This window comes from Rana temporaria, chromosome 9 (assembly GCF_905171775.1).
Source record: "Rana temporaria chromosome 9, aRanTem1.1, whole genome shotgun sequence".
Lineage (NCBI taxonomy): Eukaryota > Metazoa > Chordata > Amphibia > Anura > Ranidae > Rana > Rana temporaria.
Window position 1 is genome coordinate 183199189 of NC_053497.1, and position 22666 is coordinate 183221854.

Consider the following 22666-nt stretch of genomic DNA (forward strand, 5'->3'; position numbering starts at 1 on the left):
TTCCAGAATTGTCACCTGTGCCATGACTATGAAGCGCTATGTGGAGGCCAATATATCGCAGAAGTCGTACACCACGGTGAAATACTTCATGAAGATGTGGAGCAGCGTCAGCGAGACCCTCATCTTCTTCTTCCTCGGCCTCTACACTGTGGGGAACAACCATGATTGGAACTGGACCTTCATCATCCTCACCCTCTTCTTCTGCCTCTTCTGGAGGGCCTTAGGTAAGCCGACCACAACCAGCCTATCCAGGGCTGGCTTCCGTTTACTGACACTTACATGATCAGGGAATTCCAGATGGAGTCCACCATGACCACCACTGTCCACCCTCATCACCCAGACCACACAATACAGACCACGCAATACAGACCACACGATACAGACCACACATGACCAGGGCCCTTCAGATGGAGCCCACCATGACCACCACTGTCCACCCTCATCACCCAGAATAATCACAGACCACACGATACAGACCACGCAATACAGACCACACAATACAGACCACACATGACCAGGGCCCTTCAGATGGAGCCCACCATGACCACCACTGTCCACCCTCATTACCCAGAACATATAATACAGACCATGCAATACAGACCACACATGACTAGGATGACCTTCAGATGGAGCCCACCAATACCACCACTGTCTACCCTCATCACCCAGAATAATCACAGACCACACGATACAGACCACAAGATACAGACCACACCAAACAGACCACACATGACCAGGGCCCTTCAGATGGAGCCCACCATTACCACTACTGTCCACCCTCATCACCCAGAATAATCACAGACCACACGATACAGACCACACCAAACAGACCACACATGACCAGGGCCCTTCAGATGGAGCCCACCATTACCACTACTGTCCACCCTCATCACCCAGAATAATACACAGACCACACAATACAGACCACACAATACAGACCACGCAATACAGACCACGCAATACAGACCACGCAATACACACCACGCAATACACACCACACCAAACAAACCATGCAATACAGAACCACGCAATACAGACCACGCAATAAAGACCACACCAAACAGACCACGCAATACAGACCACGCAATACACACCACGCAATACACACCAAACAAACCATGCAATACAGACCACGCAATACAGACCACGCAATACAGACCACGCAATACAGACCACGCAATACAGACCACGCAATACAGACCACACAATACAGACCACACAATACAGACCACACAATATAGACCACGCAATACAGACCACACCAAACAGACCACACAACACAGACCACACCAAACAGACCATACATGACCAGGACACTTCAGATGACGCCCACCACGACCACCACTATCCACCCTCATCACCCAGAACAAACAGACCACGCAATACAGACCACACATGACCAGGGCACTTCAGATGGAGCCCACTACTACCACCATTACCACTGCTATCAACCCTCATCACCCAAAATGAACATAGACCACACAATACAGACCACACAATACAGACCACACAATACAGACCACACATGACCAAGGCATTTCAGATGGCGCCCACCAATACCACCACTATCCACCCTCATCACCCAGAACAAACATAGACCACACAATACAGACCCCACCACTACCACTCCCGGTCATGAGAACTTTATAATATGAGGACTCCCGGTTATGACATCTTTGTGATCTCAGTTCTCGGGTCATCGATTTGGTGTGGTCAATGTTTCCATATTATTGGTTGGTGCAGTCTTGGGTTTCGTGTCATTGGTTGGTGCGGTCTCAGTTCTCATGTTGGTTAGTGGGTCTTACACCTTGTATCTTTGGTTGGAGTCATCTCAGTTCTCATGTCTTTGGTTGGAGGTCTCAGTTCTCATGTTGGTTAGTGGGTCTTACACCTTGTATCTTTGGTTGGAGTTATCTCAGCTCTCATGATGTTAGTGCCGTCTTACACCTTGTGTCTTTGGTTGGAGTTCTCAGTTCTCATGATGGTTGGTGCCGTCTTACACCTTGTGTCTTTGGTTGGAGTTCTCAGTTCTCATGATGTTAGTGCCGTCTTGCACCTTGAGTCTTTGGTTGGAGTTATCTCAGTTCTCATATCTTCGGTTGGTGCCGTCTTACACCTTGTGTCTTTCGTTGGCGTCACCTCAGTTATCATATCTTCGGTTGGTGCCGTCTTACACCTTGTGTCTTTGGTTGGCGTCATCTCAGTTCTCATGTCTTCGGTTGGTGCGGTCTCAGTTCTCATGTCTTTGGTTGGTGCCGTCTTACACCTTGTGTCTTTGGTCGGAGTCATCTCAGTTCTCATTTCTTCTGTTGGTGAGGTCTCAGTTGAAAAGTCATCAATTGGTGCGATCTCAGTCTTGTGTCATTAGTTGGTGTGGTCCTAGTTCTTGTGTTATTGGTTGGTGCTTTCTCAGTCCTTGTGTCATTGGTTCATGTGGTCTCACTTCTCATTTCATTGGCTGGAGCGATTACAGCACATTCCCATTGACTTCAGTGGACGAGTTTAACAGGTGGTGCCACCTTTCAACATTACAAGCCAAGTCAAATTTTCTGCTACTGTACGATCCCCTCTGGCTGCCTTATTAGGCTGTTGGGTGGTGGTCAGGGTGCAGATAACACAGGCAGACTGGCCCTGTTTTTACATCCCCCCCCCCCCACGACAGCCTAAAACAGCCGTAATCATGCCACGGCCACAAGGCTGCCTGAACATGGCCTAAGTGTTCCTCAGTCTAATGTTCCCTGTTAACGAGGGCCGTAAGAACAAATGGATATCTGAAGGGTGTTTCCATGACCCTCAAGTGCCCATTGCACCTTGAAAACGCTCCACCTCCCTCATCCATAATCCACACACATAATAACTGACAATATGGAACTGAGATCCAGTGATCTGATAAAGGCCGCCATACACCGGCAGAGTTTTTGGAGAAGTTTTAGTTGCCACCGAAGTCCCCTCCACCACCAAAAAAAACATTTCAATGACTTCTTAGCTGCCTATAAATCTCCATTTCAATCAGTCTCAAGCAGCGAGCTCTTATACTGTGTTTTTCCAATACGCCTCTTTTAAAAAAAAAAAATGCGTCCGACGGGGAACGGCGTCCCGAGAAACAGACGAGCTGATGAATAAATTGTCACCGAAACAAGACAATGCAGATTAAAACACATCAAGCGCTTTATTTAATAGTTTGATCTGTCTTCATAAAATTAGTGTGATTGCAGAGAGCGGCCCCCCCGGGGGGCCCGGAGTTACCACCAAGTATCATGTTTTATGAATAAATTACCCCACGGAGCATCATTTACAATTTATAAACGTGGCAGTAATGAGGCGATTCAAAATTAAGGGCCCTAATAATATGTTTTTTGAAAGATGCATCAATGCTAAAGATCTCTCCAGTCTCCAATTTAGAACCCGAGACGGTCTCAGCGTCACGCTCTGCCCTGGAAAAATACCGCCCACCTTCCCGAAAAGGACGCTAGGTAGCAGAGGGTGGGCGAGCGGGTGACAGTAGTCAGTGGCAGCCGAGTTATGGGGTTCATAAATATTCAAAAAAAAAAATGATTTGCATACGGTGATAAATAAACGGCAACGATACAGAAGACGTTTCACCAGAATAATAAACTCTTCTAGAAAATAACAACTATAAATACTTTTTTTGAGACAATCTGTGTTCCTAAAACAAACTAAAGTTGTGTCGCCCTTTCCTCTCACATTGGACACGTGGAGCCCGAGAGGTCAGACGACCATTGCAGTCTAGGATCTCTTCTCAGGTCACTAAATGGTGTGGTCTAGGAACTCTTCTCAGGTCACCAGTTGGTGCGGTGTAGGATCTCTTCTCAGGTCACTAGTTTGTGCGGTGTAGGATCTCTTCTCAGGTCACCAAATGGTGTGCTCTAGGATCTCTTGTCAGGTCACCAGTTGGTGTGGTCTAGGATCTCTTCTCAGGTCACCAGTTGGTGTGCTCTAGGATCTCTTGTCAGGTCACCAGTTGGTGTGGTCTAGGATCTCTTGTCAGGTCACCAGTTGGTGTGGTCTAGGATCTTTTCTCAGGTCACCAGATGGTGTGGTCTAGGATCTCTTCTCAGGTCACCAGATGGTGTGCTCTAGGTTCATTTCTCAGGTCACCAGTTGGTGTGCTCTAGGGTCTTTTCTCAGGTCACCAGTTGGTGTGCTCTAGGTTCTTTTCTCAGGTCACCAGTTGGTGCGGTCTAGGATCTCTTCTCAGGTCACCAGTTGGTGTGCTCTAAGATCTTTTCTCAGGTCACCAGTTGGTGTGGTCTAGGATCTTTTCTCAGGTCACCAGATGGTGTGCTCTAGGTTTATTTCTCAGATCACCAGTTGGTGTGGTCTAAGATCTCTTCTCAGGTCACCAGTTGGTGCAGTCTAGGTTCTTTTCTCAGGTCACCAGTTGGTGTGCTCTAGGTTCTTTTCTCAGGTCACCAGTTGGTGTGGTCTAGGTTCTTTTCTCAGGTCACCAGTTGGTGTGGTATAGGTTATTTTCTCAGGTCACCAGTTGGTGCGGTCTAGGATCTCTTCTCAGGTCACCAGTTGTTGTGCTCTAGGATCTCTTCTCAGGTCACCAGTTGGTGTGCTCTTGGATCTTTTCTCAGGTCACCAGTTGGTGTGCTCTAGGATCTCTTCTCAGGTCACCAGTTGGTGTGCTCTAGGATCTTTTCTCAGGTCACCAGTTGGTGTGCTCTAGGATCTTTTCTCAGGTCACCAGTTGGTGTGCTCTAGGATCTTTTCTCAGATCACCAGTTGGTGTGCTCTAGGTTCTTTTCTCAGGTCACCAGTTGGCACAGTCTAGGATCTCTTCTCAGGTCACCAGTTGGTGTGGTCTAGGTTCTTTTCTCAGATCACCAGATGGTGAGGTCTAGGATCTCTTCTCAGGTCACCAGTTGGTGTGCTCTAGGTTCTTTTCTCAGGTCACCAGTTGGTGTGCTCTAGGATCTTTTCTCAGGTCACCAGTTGGCGCAGTCTAGGATCTCTTCTCACGTCACCAGTTGGTGTGGTCTAGGATCTTTTCTTAGGTCACCAGTTTGTGTGCTCTAGGTTCTTTTCTCAGATCATTAGTTGGTGCAGTCTAAGATCTCTTCTCGGATCACCAGTTGGTGTGCTCTAGGATCTTTTTTAGGTCACCAGTTGGTGTGGTCTAGGTTCTTTTCTCAGATCACCAGTTGGTGTGGTCTAGGATCTTTTCTTAGGTCACCAGTTGGTGTGGTCTAGGATCTTTTCTTAGGTCACCAGTTGGTGTGGTCTAGATTCTTTTCTCAGATCATTAGTTGGTGCGGTCTAAGATCTTTTCTCAGGTCACCAGTGGGTGCGGTGTAGGATCTCTTCTCAGGTCACCAGTTGGTGCGGTGTAGGATCTCTTCTCAGGTCACCAAATGGTGTGCTCTAGGATCTCTTGTCAGGTCACCAGTTGGTGTGGTCTAGGATCTCTTCTCAGGTCACCAGTTGGTGTGCTCTAGGATCTCTTGTCAGGTCACCAGTTGGTGTGGTCTAGGATCTCTTGTCAGGTCACCAGTTGGTGTGGTCTAGGATCTTTTCTCAGGTCACCAGATGGTGTGGTCTAGGATCTCTTCTCAGGTCACCAGATGGTGTGCTCTAGGTTCATTTCTCAGGTCACCAGTTGGTGTGCTCTAGGGTCTTTTCTCAGGTCACCAGTTGGTGTGCTCTAGGTTCTTTTCTCAGGTCACCAGTTGGTGCGGTCTAGGATCTCTTCTCAGGTCACCAGTTGGTGTGCTCTAAGATCTTTTCTCAGGTCACCAGTTGGTGTGGTCTAGGATCTTTTCTCAGGTCACCAGATGGTGTGCTTTAGGTTTATTTCTCAGATCACCAGTTGGTGTGGTCTAAGATCTCTTCTCAGGTCACCAGTTGGTGCAGTCTAGGTTCTTTTCTCAGGTCACCAGTTGGTGTGGTATAGGTTATTTTCTCAGGTCACCAGTTGGTGTGCTCTAGGATATTTTCTCAGGTCGCCAGTTGGCACAGTCTAGGATATTTTCTCAGGTCACCAGTTGGCACAGTCTAGGATCTTTTCCCAGGTCACCAGTTGGTGTGCTCTAGGATCTTTTCTCAGGTCACCAGTTGGTGTGGTCTAGGATCTCTTCTCAGGTCACCAGTTGGTGCGGTCTAGGATCTCTTCTCAGGTCACCAGTTGGTGTGGTCTAGGATCTCTTCTCAGGTCACCAGTTGGTGCAGTCTAGGTTCTTTTCTCAGGTCACCAGTTGGTGTGGTCTAGGATCTCTTCTCAGGTCACCAGTTGGTGAGGTCTAGGTTCTTTTCTCAGGTCACCAGTTGGTGCGGTGTAGGATCTCTTCTCAGGTCACCAGTTGGTGAGGTCTAGGTTCTTTTCTCAGGTCACCAGTTGGTGCGGTGTAGGATCTCTTCTCAGGTCACCAGTTGGTGCAGTCTAGGTTCTTTTCTCAGGTCACCAGTTGGTGTGGTCTAGGATCTCTTCTCAGGTCACCAGTTGGTGAGGTCTAGGTTATTTTCTCAGGTCACCAGTTGGTGCGGTGTAGGATCTCTTCTCAGGTCACCAGTTGGTGCAGTCTAGGTTCTTTTCTCAGGTCACCAGTTGGTGTGGTCTAGGATCTCTTCTCAGGTCACCAGTTGGTGTGGTCTAGGATCTCTTCTCAGGTCACCAGTTGGTGCAGTCTAGGTTCTTTTCTCAGGTCACCAGTTGGTGTGCTCTAGGTTCTTTTTTCAGGTCACCAGTTGGTGTGCTCTAGGTTCATTTTTCAGGTCACCAGTTGGTGTGGTCTAGGTTCATTTTTCAGGTCACCAGTTGGTGTGGTCTAGGTTCTTTTCTCAGATCATTAGTTGGTGCAGTCTAAGATCTCTTCTCGGGTCACCAGTTGGTGCAGTTTAGGTTCGCTTCTCAGATCATTAGTTGGTGCGGTCTAAGATCTTTTCTCAGGTCACCAGTGGGTGCATTCTAGGAACTTTTCTCAGGTCACCAGTTGGTGTGGTCTAGGATCTTTTCTCAGGTCACCAGTTGCTGCAGTCTAAAAACTTTTCTCAGGTCACCAGTTGCTGCAGTCTAAAAACTTTTCTCAGGTCATTAGTTGGTGCAATCTCTGTGATCTGATTGCCTTCAGGGGATCAGGAAGGATTTTTTTTTCCTGTGCTGGTGCACATCAGACTTTGCATTTGTCTTTCTTTAACCTGACAAACTGTCTAACTGTGTTCTGCGATTCCAGGATCATCAGTTGCTGCATTCTTGGGTCATCAATTGGTGTGGTCTAAGTACTTTGTTCATCAGTTGGTGCAGTCTTTGTTCTTGGGCCATCAGTTGATGTGCTCTATGTTCTCAGGTCATCTCATTTCTAATGTCATTGGTTGGCACAATACCAGTTCTCATGTCATTGGTTGGTACAATCTCATTTCTAATGTCATTGGTTGGCACAGTCTCATTTCTAATGTCATTGGTTGGTGTGGTCTCAGTTCTCATGTCATTGGTTGGCACAATTTCATTTCTAATGTCATTGGTTGGCACAATCTCATTTCTAATGTCATTGGTTGGTACAATCTCATTTCTAATGTCATTGGTTGGCACAATCTCATTTCTAATGTCATTGGTTGGCACAATCTCATTTCTAATGTCATTGGTTGGTACAATCTCATTTCTAATGTCATTGGTTGGCACAATCTCATTTCTAATGTCATTGGTTGGCACAATCTCATTTCTAATGTCATTGGTTGGTACAATCTCATTTCTAATGTCATTGGTTGGTACAATCTCATTTCTAATGTCATTGGTTGGTGTGGTCTCAGTTCTCATGTCATTGGTTGGCACAATTTCATTTCTAATGTCATTGGTTGGTACAATCTCATTTCTAATGTCATTGGTTGGCACAATCTCATTTCTAATGTCATTGGTTGGTGTGGTCTCAGTTCTCATGTCATTGGTTGGCACAATTTCATTTCTAATGTCATTGGTTGGTACAATCTCATTTCTAATGTCATTGGTTGGTACAATCTCATTTCTAATGTCATTGGTTGGCACAATTTCATTTCTAATGTCATTGGTTGGCACAATCTCATTTCTAATGTCATTGGTTGGCACAATCTCATTTCTAATGTCATTGGTTGGTGTGGTCTCAGTTCTCATGTCATTGGTTGGCACAATTTCATTTCTAATGTCATTGGTTGGCACAATCTCATTTCTAATGTCATTGGTTGGTACAATCTCATTTCTAATGTCATTGGTTGGTGTGGTCTCAGTTCTCATGTCATTGGTTGGCACAATTTCATTTCTAATGTCATTGGTTGGTACAATCTCATTTCTAATGTCATTGGTTGGTGTGGTCTCAGTTCTCATGTCATTGGTTGGCACAATCTCATTTCTAATGTCATTGGTTGGTGTGGTCTCAGTTCTCATGTCATTGGTTGGTACAATCTCATTTCTAATGTCATTGGTTGGCACAGTCTCACTTATCATGTCATTGGTTGGCACAATCTCAGTTCTCATGTCATTGGTTGGTACAATCTCAGTTCTCATGTCATTGGTTGGTACAATCTCAGTTCTCATGTCATTGGTTGGCACAATCTCAGTTCTCATGTCATTGGTTGGTACAATCTCATTTCTAATGTCATTGGTTGGCACAATCTCATTTCTAATGTCATTGGTTGGTGTGGTCTCAGTTCTCATGTCATTGGTTGGTACAATCTCATTTCTAATGTCATTGGTTGGCACAGTCTCACTTATCATGTCATTGGTTGGCACAATCTCAGTTCTCATGTCATTGGTTGGCACAATCTCAGTTCTCATGTCATTGGTTGGTACAATCTCAGTTCTCATGTCATTGGTTGGCACAATCTTAGTTCTCATGTCATTGGTTGGCACAATCTCAGTTCTCATGTCATTGGTTGGCACAATCTTAGTTCTCATGTCATTGGTTGGCACAATCTCAGTTCTCATGTCATTGGTTGGTACAATCTCAGTTCTCATGTCATTGGTTGGTATGATCTCAGATCTCGTGTGATTGGTTGGTATAATCTCAGATCTCGTGTGATTGGTTGGTATGGTCTAATTTCTGATGTCATTGGTTGGTACAATCTCAGTTCTCATGTCATTGGTTGGCACAATCTTAGTTCTCATGTCATTGGTTGGCACAATCTCAGTTCTCATGTCATTGGTTGGTACAATCTCAGTTCTCATGTCATTGGTTGGTATGATCTCAGATCTCATGTCATTGGTTGGTATAATCTCAGATTTTGTGTGATTGGTGGGTATGATCTCAGATCTCGTGTGATTGGTTGGTATGGTCTAATTTCTGATGTCATTGGTTGATGCAGTGTCAGCACCAAACAATAACATGGAAAATTATAGATTGCCGCTAATTCACCAATTTATAAAGTCAATCATCATTTCCGCCATGATTTGCCAAGGTGAAAATAGCTGCGTAATTCCCAATTTGCGAAGAGTTGACCCCAAAACATAAACATTATCAACTTTTTTTTTTTTTTTTAGGGCACAATTTTTGGAACTAGAGCAGTATTTTCCCTCCAGGTGCCATGATTAATTATTTATTGGCTTATTTATTTAATTGTCTCAGCTTTCAACGAATGTTTTTACATCTTTCCCAGCCTGTCAGATCTTCTCTATCACATCACAACTTTCTGTGCCAAGCTCTGTATTTAAATATAGGTGAAGTGCCGTGAAACCAAAAAAACACTGGGCTGGATTCAGGTAGATTTGCGTTTTTTTTTACGGAGGCGCAGGGCAACGTTTTTGCCCTGCGCCCCCGCAAATTTACTGCGCTGCCCTTGATTCACGGAGCAGTAGCTCCGTATATTGCGTGGGCGCGCCGGCAAAATGCCCTGCGTAAGCGCGCGCAATTTAAATGATCCCGTAGGGGGCGGGAATCATTTAAATTAGGCGCGTTCCCGCGCCGAGCGTAGAGCGCATGCTCGGTCGGGAAACTTTCCCGACGTGCATTGCGGCAAATGACGTCGCAAGGACGTCATTTGCTTCAAATTGAACGTGAATGGCGTCCAGCGCCATTCACGATTCACTTACGCAAAGTACGTAACTTTCAAATTTTGCAACGCGGGAACGTTGGGTATACGTAACATTGGCTGCCCCTGCTAATAGCATGGGCAGCCTTACGCGAAAACGCCGTACGAAAACGACGTAAATTGCGTACGCAGGGCTCGCGCAACGTTGTGAATCGGCGTTAGTATGCAATTTGCATACTATACGCTGAGCACAACGGGAACGCCACCTAGCGGCCATCGCAAGAATGCAGTCTAAGATATGCGGGCATAAGAGCCTTATGCCGCGCATATCTTAGGCTGCAGTCGGCGTAACGAGGTTCCTGAATCAGGAGCATTCGTTACGCCGGGGCAAGTAAGCAATTGCGCTGCGTAACTTATGGTTACACAGGCGCAATTGCTTCTTGAATCCAGGCCAATGACTTTGTGTTTCTCTATAACCAGGCCTGGTGGTGGTCATTTTAGCCATTTTGGTGTCTTTTGTGTGTTTTAGGTGTTGTGGTGCTGACCAGCATTTTGAATAAGATCTCCCTGACCTCCATCACCGTGAAGGACCAGTTCATCATCTCCTACGGTGGTCTCCGTGGCGCCATCTGCTTCTCCTTGGTCTTCCTTCTTCCAGACTTTCCGCAGAAAAGGCTTTTTATTGCGGCCACCACCGTGGTCATCCTCTTCACCGTCTTTGTCCAGGTATAATCAGTTTATTCAGTAGGGCTGTCCCGATACTTGCTCCCCATGCTTCGCCCGATACCTGGACAGTCAGCGGAGATCGGTGCGTGGGGGAGTTACAGCGGTCTCCACCGACACCTTTCAGCTGCTTTAGTGTGATCTATACAGTGGTGAACGGTGCTTGTAACCCCCCCACACACAATCACCGCTGACTGTCCCTGCATCCTTCTCCAGTCCTCCTCGGTGTCCCCCTCTGTTCTGCTGCTGTCCCCCTCCGTTCTGCTGCTGTCCCCCTCCGTTCTGCTGCTGTCCCCCTCCGTTCTGCTGCTGTCCCCCTCCGTTCTGCTGCTGTCCCTCTCTGTTCTGCTGCTGTCCCTCTCTGTTCTGCTGCTGTCCCCCTCCGTTCTGCTGCTGTCCCCCTCCGTTCTGCTGCTGTCCCCCTCCATTTCTGCTGCTGTCCCCCTCCGTTCTGCTGCTGTCCCCCTCCATTCTGCTGCTGTCCCTCTCTCTTCTGCTGCTGTCCCCCTCTCTTCTGCTGCTGTCCCCCTCCATTCTGCTGCTGTCCCTCTCTCTTCTGCTGCTGTCCCCCTCTCTTCTGCTGCTGTCCCTCTCTGTTCTGCTGCTGTCCCTCTCTCTTCTGCTGCTGTCCCTCTCTCTTCTGCTGCTGTCTCCCTCCGTCTACTGCTCTCCCCCTCCGTTCTACTGCTCTCCCCCTCCGTTCTGCTGCTGTCCCCCTCCGTTCTGCTGCTGTCCCCCTCTCTTCTGCCACTGTCCCCCTCTCTTCTGCCACTGTCCCCCTCTGTTCTGCTGATGTCCCTCTCTGTTCTGCTGTCCCCCTCCTTTCTTCATTTGTGTCCCCTCCGTTCTGCTGCTGTCCCCCTCTGTTCTGCTGCTGTCCCCCCTCTGTTCTGCTGCTGTCCCTCTCTGTTCTGCTGCTGTCCCCCTCTGTTCTGCTGCTGTCCCTCTCTGTTCTGCTGATGTCCCTCTCTGTTCTGCTGATGTCCCCCTCTGTTCTGCTGCTGTCCCTCTCTGTTCTGCTGCTGTCCCTCTCTGTTCTGCTGCTGTCCCTCTCTGTTCTGCTGCTGTCCCTCTCTGTTCTGCTGCTGCCCCCCTCCGTTCTGCTGCTGTCCCCCTCCGTTCTGCTGCTCTCCCTCTCTGTTCTGCTGCTGTCCCTCTCTGTTCTGCTGCTGCCCTACTCTGTTCTGCTGCTGTCCCCCTCTGTTCTGCTGCTCTCCCTCTCTGTTCTGCTGCTGTCCCTCTCTGTTCTGCTGCTGTCCCTCTCTGTTCTGCTGCTGTCCCTCTCTGTTCTGCTGCTGTCCCTCTCTGTTCTGCTGCTGCCACCCTCTGTTCTGCTGCTGTCCCCCTCTGTTCTGCTGCTGTCCCTCTCTGTTCTGCTGCTGTCCCCCTCTGTTCTGCTGCTGTCCCCCTCTGTTCTGCTGCTGTCCCCCTCTGTTCTGCTGCTGTCCCTCTCTGTTCTGCTGCTGTCCCTCTCTGTTCTGCTGCTGTCCCACACCAGTTTTCCTCCATGTCCCCTTCTGTTTTGCTGTCCCTCTCCATGTCCTCCTCCTCCTTCCTTTTCTGTATGAACCGTCAGTGAACACTGACTCTGTCCATTCACATAACTGAAACATTGTAACCTTCTGTGATTACAATGTCTCAGTTTACGAATGGAGAGGAGCCGCTGTCTTCTCTCCATTCATTTTCAGTGCAGCTGAGGTTAGAGAGAAATCTCTATCCTCTGTCTCTTTCTCTGTCTCAAGGGGGAGATATCTCTCCAAAGCCCCCCAACAGGGATGATTGCAATGAATAATAAAAATTGGCTGAAAATTGGCCTGGGCAGGAAGGTGTATAAGTGCCGGGTATTGAAGTGGTTAAAGAAGCAACCCCTAGATGGTTCACTGAGCCAGAAGAGTGACGGTTGCTGTGTGCCTGGCTGCCATTGCACCTATCAGGGAGAAGAACCCGATACAAACCTAGCGGCCCTTGCAGGGGGTGAGCGCGACTCTTTTTATGTCTCTGTTCTGATTCATGATATTTGAAATTCTTCGTTCAGCAGGTCACTAGGTAGTGCAGCCAAAATCTTATTTTGCAGTTTGGAAAAATTGGTTAAAATGTTTTCCAAATGCAAATTAAGAGAATCGATCTTTAACCACTTAAGGACCGCCTCCTGCACATATACGTCGGCAGAGTGGCACGGCTGGGCACAAGCATGTACAGGTACGTCCTCTTCAATTGCCCAGCCGTGCGCCCGCGACCCGGTCCGAAGCTCAGGGACCCGCGGACCCGTTAGCAGCTGGAGTCCCACGATCGGTCCCCGGAGCTGAAGAACGGGGAGAGCTGTGTGAAAATACGGCTTCCCCGTTCTTCACTGTGGCGCCGTCATCGATCGTGTGTTCCCTGATATAGGGAATCACAATCGATGACGTCACACCTACAGCCACACCCCCCTACAGTTAGAAACACACATGAGGTCACACTTAACCCCTTCAGCGCCCCCTAGTGGTTAACTCCCAAACTGCAATTGTCATTTTCACAGTAAACAGAGGCCCAGATTCAAGAAGCAATTGCGCCCGTGTAACCATAAGTTACACGGCGCAAGTGCTTACTTGCTCCGGTGTAACGAGTGCTCCTGATTCAGGAACCTCGTTACACCGACTGCAGCCTAAAATCTTCGCGGCATAAGGCACTTATGCCTCGCAGATTTTAGGCTGCATTCTTGTGCTTGCCGCTAGGGGGCGCTCCCATTGTGATCAGCGTGTAGTATGCAAATTGCATACTACCACCGATTCACAAACTTGCGCGGGCCCCGTGCAAGCCAGGTACGGAGTTTCCGTACGGCAACTTTAGCGCAAGGCTGCCCTTTCTAATAGCAGGGGCAGCCAATGCTAATGTATAGCCGGCCTTCCCGCGCCGTGAAATTTGAATTTCACAGCGTTTGCGTAAGTGCTTCGTGAATGGCTCTGGACGCCATTCACGTTCACTTTGAAGCAAATGACGTCCTTGCGACGTCATTTGCCGCAATGCACGTCGGGAAAGTTTCCCGACGGAGCATGCGCTGTACGCTCGGCGCGGGAGCGCGCCTAATTTAAATGATTCCCGCCCCCGGCGGGATCATTTAACTTGCGCGCGCTTACGCCGGGCAAATTTGCCGGCGCGCCCTCGCAGTTCACGGAGCTACTGCTCCGTGAATCGAGGGCAGCGCAAAATATTTGCGGGGCGCAGGGCAAAATCGTTGCCCTGCTCCCCCGCAAATATCGCGCAATTCTACCTGAATCTGGGCCAATGCATTTTTTGCTGTGAAAATGACAATGGTCCCAAAAATGTGTCAAAATTGGCCGATGTGTCCGCCGCAATGTCGCAGTCACGAAAAAAAATCGCTGATTGCCGCCATTAGTAGTAAAAAAATTTTTTTTTATAAAAATGCAATAAAACTATCCCCTATTTGTAAACGCTATAAATTTTGCGCAAACCAATCGATAAAAGCTTATTGCAATTTTTTTTTACCAAAAATATGTAGAAGAATACGTATCGGCCTAAACTGAGGACAAAAAAAGATGTATATATTTTTGGGGGATATTTATTATAGCAAAATGTAAAAAATATTGCATTTTTTTCAAAATTGTCGCTCTATTTTTGTTTATAGCGAAAAAAAATTAAACCGCAGAGGTGATCAAATACCACCAAAAGAAAGCTCTATTATGTGGGGAAAAAAGGACGCCAATTTTTTTTGGGAGCCACGTCGCACGACCGCGCAATTGTCAGTAAAAGCGACGCAGTGCCGAATCGCAAAAACTGGCCGGGTCCTTTACCTGCCTAATGGTCCGGGTCTTAAGTGGTTAATGGAGACAGTGGGGTAGATTCAGGTACCTTTTGCGGTGGCGTATCTCCAGATACGCCGCCGTAATTTGAATTCCGCGCCCACGTAGCGTTACGCCGATTCACAAAGGCAGTTATGCTGAAAAAATAGGCTTCCTCCACCGACGTAACTTGATTGCGGCGGCGTAGAATTCTGTGCAATATAACTTTGGCCGCTAGGGGCACTTCCGTTGTTGTCAGCGTAGAATATGCTAATTTCTTAGATACGCCGATTCACAAACGTACGTGCGCCCGGCGTTCGTTTTTTACGTTGTTTACGTTAGGCTTTTTCGGCGTAAGGCTGCTCCTGCTATTAGGAGGCGCAGCCAATGTTAAGTATGGACGTCGTTCCCGCATCGCGATTTGAAAATTTTACGTCGTTTGCGTAAGTCGTCCGTGAATGGCGCTGGACGCCATTTACGTTCACGTCAAAACCAATGACGTCCTTGTGACGTCATTTACCGCAATGCACGTCGGGAAATTTTAGGGACGGCGCATGCGCAGTATGTTCGGCGCGGGAACGCGCCTAATTTAAATGATCCACGCCCCCTACCGGATCATTTGAATTACGAGCGCTTACGCCGGCCCCTTTTACGCTACGCCGCCGCAACTTACGGAGCAAGTGCTTCGTGAATACATCGCTTGCTCCTGTAATTTACGGCGGCGTAGCGTAAAGACGATACGCTGCGCCGCCGTATCAGTGCGCGCCTTTACCTGAATCTACCCCAGTGAGAGCGGCAGCTGCAGTTGTTCCAAGCCAGTGGGAATATAGCAAAGGATTCTGGGAGGGGAGGCCACCCTCTCTGCCATCTTCCAGGGTGACGTCATGGCTCTTTGTACTGTGGTGCAGATTGGCACCGGTGTCACTTCTGAGCCTGGCGTACATTAGATCCAGGCCATCTTCGGGGGGCACCTTTTTTCCCCTCCCCCGCCGCCACGCTCAAACACATTTTCGTGTGCCATAGAACCTGAGTGGTTGGGAATTGTAAGTAATTTAGTGATTGGGCCTGGGGGGAGCTCTTGTTTTCTGCTCAGAGATCACAGAGAAGAGATTACACAGAGAATCCTTCACAAGTGTGAGTATGTTTTATCGCTCCCCAGCTGCATCACACATCTTAATGACTTTTTAATGGAAAAAAAAAAAAAATGAATCAAAGAGCCACTCTAGGAAGTAAGAAAAACAATCACTGAACTGATATTGCTCTCCAGGAAGAAAAAAGTCACAAAGCCTACTTGTTATCTTTGATTAGGAACGAGCGTTCACCCATTCAGTATTAGCGCAATCTAATCCACGCATCTGCCAGCAAATAATACCGATGGGCATTTTATATACTGTGTATAATGTGTATGTTTACATTATAGGAGCAGAAGTTTGTGCAATGATGGAGTTCAGGGGTCTCCAGGGAAGGGTCCCGGTAATACTCCATCACACAAAGACATTGTAGACAATTGTACTCTTCCAACTTTATGATAACAGTTTGGTGAAAAACCTTTTCTGTTCCACCATGACTGTGCCCCTGTGTACACAGCCAGCTTTATAAAGACATGGGGTGGCCAGTTTTGACCACTCTATATAGACATGGTTTTACCAGCTTCATAAAGACAAGGCTTGACCAGTATGGACCAGCTCCATAAAGACATTGATTGACCAGTTTAGACCAGCTGTGGGTTGACCAGTTTTGACCGCTCTATAAAGACATGGTTTGACCAGCTCCATAAAGACATGGCTTGACCAGTTTGGACCAGCTCCATAAAGACATGGGTTGACCAGTTATGACTTGTTCTATAAAGACTTGGTTTGACCAGCTTCATAAAGACAAGGCTTGACCAATTTGGACCAGCTTTATAAAGACATCCGTTGACCAGTTTAGACCAGCTCCATAAAGACTTGGGTTGACCAGTTTGGACCACCTCCATAAAGACATGGCTTGACCAGTGTGGACCAGCTCCATAAAGACAAGGCTTGACCAGTTATGACCCGTTCTATAAAGACATGGTTTGACCAGCTTCATAAAGACATGGCTTGGCCCGTTTGGACCAGCTCTATAAAGAAATCGGTTGACCAGTTTAGACTAGCTGTGGGTTGACCAGTTTTGACCGCTCTATAAAGACATAGGGCCAGATTCATAAAGCATTTACGTCGGCGTATCTCCAGATACGCCGCCGTAATTTCAAATGTGCGCTGTCGCATCTTTACCGTCTGACGTAACTTGCCTACGCCGGCGTATCGTAGGCGCATAGTTACGCTGGACGCATTCGGCGTTCCCATTATAAATATGCAAATGACCTAGATACGCCGATTCACGAACGTTCTTGCGCCCGGCATATTAATATACGCTGTTTACATAAGGCGTACGACCGGCGTAACTTTACCCCTCATAAAGCAGGGGTAAGTCATGTTAAGGTATGGACGTCTGAACAACCGCCAAAATTTACGTTGTTTACGTAAGTCGTACGTGAATAGGGCTGTGCGTAAGTGACGTTTACGGTGTAGGCAGTGTTCGGCTTATCTTAGGCATTCTAGCCGACGTGATTTTGAGCATGCGCACTGGGATACGTCCACGGACGGCGCATGCGCCGTTCGTTCGGCCCCTCATTTACATGGGGTCACGGCTCATTGTAATACAACACGCCCACCTCCTTCCAAATTTGAATTAGGTGGGCTTACGCCGGCCCATTTACGCTACGCCGCCGTAACTTAGGGAGCAAGTGCTTTGTGAATACAGTACTTGCCTCTCTAAGTTACGTCGGCATAGCGCATATGAGATGCGCTACGCCCGACTAAAGATACGCTCAGATACGTGAATCTGGCCCATAGTTTTAAAACAGGCTTCATAAAGACATGGCTTGACCAGTTTAGACCACTCCATAAGGACATGGATTGACCAGCTCCATAAAGACATGGGTTGACCAGCTCCATAAAGACATGGGTTGGCCAGTATGGATCAGCTCCATAAAGACATCGGTTGACCAGTTTAGACCATGTTTAGATGTTTTTTTTTATCAGAATTTTTCAGTTTGTTTGCACCCCCAAAAATTTTGAGCACCAGCCGCCACTGTCTATTGGACCTCCAAGTTGCATCAAACTCAGACCAATGTAGAGCAGGGACTACTTTTTAAGTTGCACAAATATGAATTTGGCTCAATGGAAATCATGGGGTACGACTTGTCATGTGACTTGTGCAGTCTCAAGTCGCAGGATAAAGTCACACAAGTGTGAAAGAGGCCTTCCTCTGTGTGTGAAAGAGGCCTTCCTCTGTGGGATGAAGCGATGTGTCTACAATGTAACAAAGGTTTTCACTCTCCAGCATCTCCTCTTTCTGTGCCTTGTGTAGGGAATGACCATCCGCCCTCTGGTGGAGTTATTGGAGGTGAAGAGGAAGAACGAGCGCCTCTCCACCGTCAGTGAACAGGTGAACATTCGGGTAAGGAATTGCGACATTTCTAACACTTGTCTCTGGAATTTTTGTATCTTTTATGTAATTTGATGACCTCTTCAGGGATGTTAAAGCCAAATTCCAGGTCTGGTAATTATTACATAGTTATCGTCCAGCTTAATGCAATGTAAGTTTGTATATACCAGTGGCAGCCCGTCCATTAAGGGAGCCCCCTATCCATGCGTCCTGCCCCCATGCAGGGATTCCAACGGGGGGGGGGGGTGTGTTTTTTTTTTTGTTGGAAGCACCTGATTAGAGCCAAAAGCTCTAATAGGCTTCAAAATAGGGTGGGCTCAGGGATCAGAGCATTGCGAACCAAGCCCACCCAGGTGTGTTATAATAGCAAATTAATATTCGCTATTGAAAAACTGATCCTGATTCCGGCCAATAAGGAAGCGAAGTCCCGAGACCCGTCACCCAATTGGCTGAAAGGACAGACGATCGGATTGGACACCTAAGAGGAGGAGGAAGAGGGAGGAGACGCACGGCGGAACCCACCGTGATGCAGAGGAGAAGACCTGAATTTGAAGGGTAGTGTGGGTGACCCGACGAACTGACAGCGGGGAGCGGGTTGAGGGGCTCGCTGAGAGACTGAGCCAGGTGTCCGGGTCCAGGTTTGAAGGGTAGTGTGGGTGACCCTACTGACCGACTGACAGCGGGAGCGGGTTGGAGGGCTCGCTGAGAGGCTGAGCCAGGTGTCCGGGTCCAGGTTTGAAGGGTAGTGTGGGTGACCCTACTGACTGACTGACAGCGGGGAGCGGGTTGGGGGGCTCGCTGAGAGGCTGAGCCGGGTGTCCCAGTCCAGGCATGTGGGCGGATTCCGACTTCATTGTTGCGATTTTGCCCAAACCTGGACCGGCTCTGTGACATCAACAGACAGCGGGCTTAAGCCCGCTGTCTGCTGAAAACGGGTTACCAGAGTGCAGAATGAACTCTTGTGATCCACAGGAGAAGAAAGTACAGCCAAACAAGCCTTTCTCGTTCTTTTCCTTTAAATAATTGTATTTCTTTGTAATTGTCACTTTTGTTGGAGTGCATTGTACAGGTGCGGCACTTCACAGGCAGGTTGTCACAGTCAGGGGTCAGGGGTCAGTAGAGAAGCTCCCACCAACCAGCTGGATAAGTACACAAGCAGATCACCCTGGCGGCTCACCCAAGGTGCAGGGTCTAGGTACTAACCGGTATTCACCAGAGCTCCTGATGGTGGGCATGGGTTTTGCTGCGTGTTAGTACCAGGTCATGGCCCTCAGGATCCCCTCACCAGTAGGTGAGCAAGTCGGGGTCCAGTAGCAGATATAGCAGGTAGGTCTTAAGCAGAATCATTAAACAGGCCAAAGGTCAGTAACAAGTGGTTTCAGGTTGGGAATGATCAAGCGGAAGTGTAGTCGAGGAACAAGCCAAAGGTCAATAATGAGCAGCGAAGTGATGGACGCCAGCAGGAGAGACAGGAGCGAGATATTGGCTGCAGAGAGCACACTCATCTGGCAAACAGGAAGTGCAAAGGCGTGGCTTAAATAGGAAGTTCATGGGAAGAGCAATAGCTTTGAGGTTCAACAGAAACAAGGTTCAAGGCGAGATCATTCAAGGAAATGTTCAAGGAGCTCTCTAGCATCTCAGGTGGCTCCTCAACAAGAGACACTGCCAGACACAGCAGAGGTCGCAGGTTCAGATCCAGGACCTGACACGGGTTGAAAACACCCCTGAGCAGTTTATTTAGGGGATTGTGTATTTTTAATGTTACCATTTAAGCTTTTTCAAAGAGCTGCTTCCCACCGAATAGTATTTTTTATTGGAAAGACATGTATAACAGCTGTAAAACAACCCAACGTGTTTCGCCCTTCGGGGCCTACTCACGGCTGACGGCCAAAACAAGTTGACTGTTTCACAGCTGTTCAGGGCCGCCATCAGGAAAGTACAGGCATTACACCTGTAAGGGGCCCGATGGTCCCCAGTTTTTTTTTCTCGTCTGACCCCCCCCACCTTTAGCAACTCGTGGCAGGAGCCCCCCCCCCCCGACTTGACTTTGTTTTGTTCGTCAGCCCCCAAACCCCCCCCCCCCCACCCCCCGTCCCATTTATCATCTCGCGGCAGGAGAGAGAAGATGACACTTTTGTTACCACAACCCCCCCTGCTTATCGAGAGAGGAGCCCCCCCCCCAGTTCTCTGCTCCAGGGGGGCCCTGCCTAAAGCTGTGTAAGGGGCCCCAAAATTTGTAATGGCTGCCCTGTAGCTGCTGTATATGTCTTCATAATAAAGGATAACTATTGTTGGATGAAATTCCAAGCGCCGACTTCTCTCCTCTTGTGGTCTGTGTTATCTGAGGCTTCGGTAGGCTGTAGGTCTGAGCACCGGCCGGAGCAGGGATGTGACAAGGTGGAAGCGCTTACACAGCTGTATTCATTTTATTGAACAGCAATCACAAGAAGAGAAGTCGGCACTTGGAATGGCATCCCAAAAAATTGTTATCCTTTTTTGGGAAGACGTGTATATAACAGCTGTAAAACACCCAACGTGTTTCGCCCTTCAGGGCTTACTCATGGCTGACGGCCGAAACACGTTGTCTGGTTTACAGCTGTTATATATGTCTTCATAATAAAGGATAACTATTGTTGGATGACATTCCGTGCACGACTTCTCTTCTCTTGTGATCTGTGTTATCTGAGGCTTCGGTAGGCTGTCGGTCTGAGCACCGGGCGGAGCCGGGATGTGGCAAGGTGGAAGCGCTTACACAGCTGTATTCATTGTATTGAACAGCCTTGGTTGCGGTCCCAATTTTCCAGTTGGGTAAATTTGAAGGACTAATTCGAAAAGCCTCGACTTCTTGTAGCCGGTCACCACCCCTCTCCCCCCCCCCCCCCCATTATCTTCTCATCTACAGGGAGAGGCCAGCGCACTGTTTCAGGGAGTTTCTCATTCCGTATCGCAATCCACCCGGCAGGAATCATTTCTCTGTGTCCGGGCGAGCGGATCAAATCTTCATTCTTATCCAAGCGAAATGGAATTTATGCTATGAAATGGCCGACCCAAAACTTCCCCAGACTCCAGTCCCCTCCCCCCAGAAGAGAAAATCCAACGAGTGAATAAAACTTGGGAGATCAAAATAATAAATAAAGTGATCAATCAGGATGAGGGGGGGGTGGGGTCATTATATACAGTATATCCTGTCATCAACGACCGATGGGGACCCTGATGTAAGGGGGCCTCTGATGGGACCCTGATGTAAGGGGGTCTCTGATTGGGACCCTGATGTAAAGGGGACTCTAATGGGGACCCTGATGTAAGGGGAACTCTTATGGGGACCCTGATGTAAGGGGGGCCTCTGATGGATACCCTGATGTAAGGGGGGCTCTGATGGGAACCCTGATGTAAAGGGGACTCTAATGGGGACCCTGATGTAAGGGGGCCTCTGATGGGGACCCTGATGTAAGGGGGCCTCTGATGGGGACCCTGATGTAAGGGGAACTCTTATGGGGACCCTGATGTAAGGGGGCCTCTGATGGGGACCCTGATGTAAGGGGGCCTCTGATGGGGACCCTGATGTAAGGGGAACTCTTATGGGGACCCTGATGTAAGGGGGGCCTCTGATGGATACCCTAATGTAAGGGGGTCTCTGATTGGGACCCTGATGTAAAGGGGACTCTAATGGGGACCCTGATGTAAGGGGGCCTCTGATGGGGACCCTGATGTAAGGGGGCCTCTGATGGGGACCCAGATGTAAGGGGGCCTCTGATGGGGACCCTGATGTAAGGGGAACTCTTATGGGGACCCTGATGTAAGGGGGGCCTCTGATGGATACCCTGATGTAAGGGGGTCTCTGATTGGGACCCTGATGTAAAGGGGACTCTAATGGGGACCCTGATGTAAGGGGGCCTCTGAAGGGGACCATGATGTAAGGGGGCCTCTGATGGGGACCCTGATGTAAGGGGAACTCTTATGGGGACCCTGATGTAAGGGGGGCCTCTGATGGATACCCTGATGTAAGGGGGTCTCTGATTGGGACCCTGATGTAAAGGGGACTCTAATGGGGACCCTGATGTAAGGGGGCCTCTGAAGGGGACCATGATGTAAGGGGGCCTCTGATGGGGACCCTGATGTAAGGGGAACTCTTATGGGGACCCTGATGTAAGGGGGGCCTCTGATGGATACCCTGATGTAAGGGGGTCTCTGATTGGGACCCTGATGTAAAGGGGACTCTAATGGGGACCCTGATGTAAGGGGGCCTCTGAAGGGGACCATGATGTAAGGGGGCCTCTGATGGGGACCCTGATGTAAGGGGGCCTTTAAAGGGGACCCTGATGTAAGGGGCCTCTGATGGGGACCCTGATGTAAGGGGGGCCTCTGATGGGGACCCTGATGTAAGGGGGGCCTCTGATGGGGACCTTGATTTAAGGGGGGCCTCTGATGGGGACCCTGATGTAAGGGGGGCCTCTGATGGGGACCCTGATCTAAGGGGGCCTCTGATGGGGACCCTGATGTAAGGGGGCCTCTGATGGATACCCTGATGTAAGGGGGCCTCTAAAGGGGACCCTGATGTAAGGGGGGGCCTCTGATGGGGACCCTAATATGGGGGGGGGGACTCTTTTAAAATTATTTTCTTTGTTTTACAGTTTTTTTTATCTATAAAATGTATGATTTTTGAATATTTGTGAACTATAGGATGTGGCCCTCATACTGAGAAGTGTGGCGCCCCCTGGTGTTAGAGCAGAGAATTA

General features: G+C 48.6%; 1 protein-coding gene across 1 annotated transcript in view; it reads left to right on the forward strand.

The window, feature by feature from the left end:
- The window catches only part of LOC120914632 (sodium/hydrogen exchanger 2-like), a 51498-nt gene that overhangs the window by 7201 nt on the left and 21631 nt on the right, over positions 1–22666 (forward strand). Inside the window, exons 4-6 of the mRNA XM_040325317.1 lie at positions 7–224; positions 10487–10683; positions 17853–17942. Coding sequence (XP_040181251.1) covers positions 7–224; positions 10487–10683; positions 17853–17942 — 505 coding nt within the window. The remainder of the gene's footprint in view (positions 1–6; positions 225–10486; positions 10684–17852; positions 17943–22666) is intronic.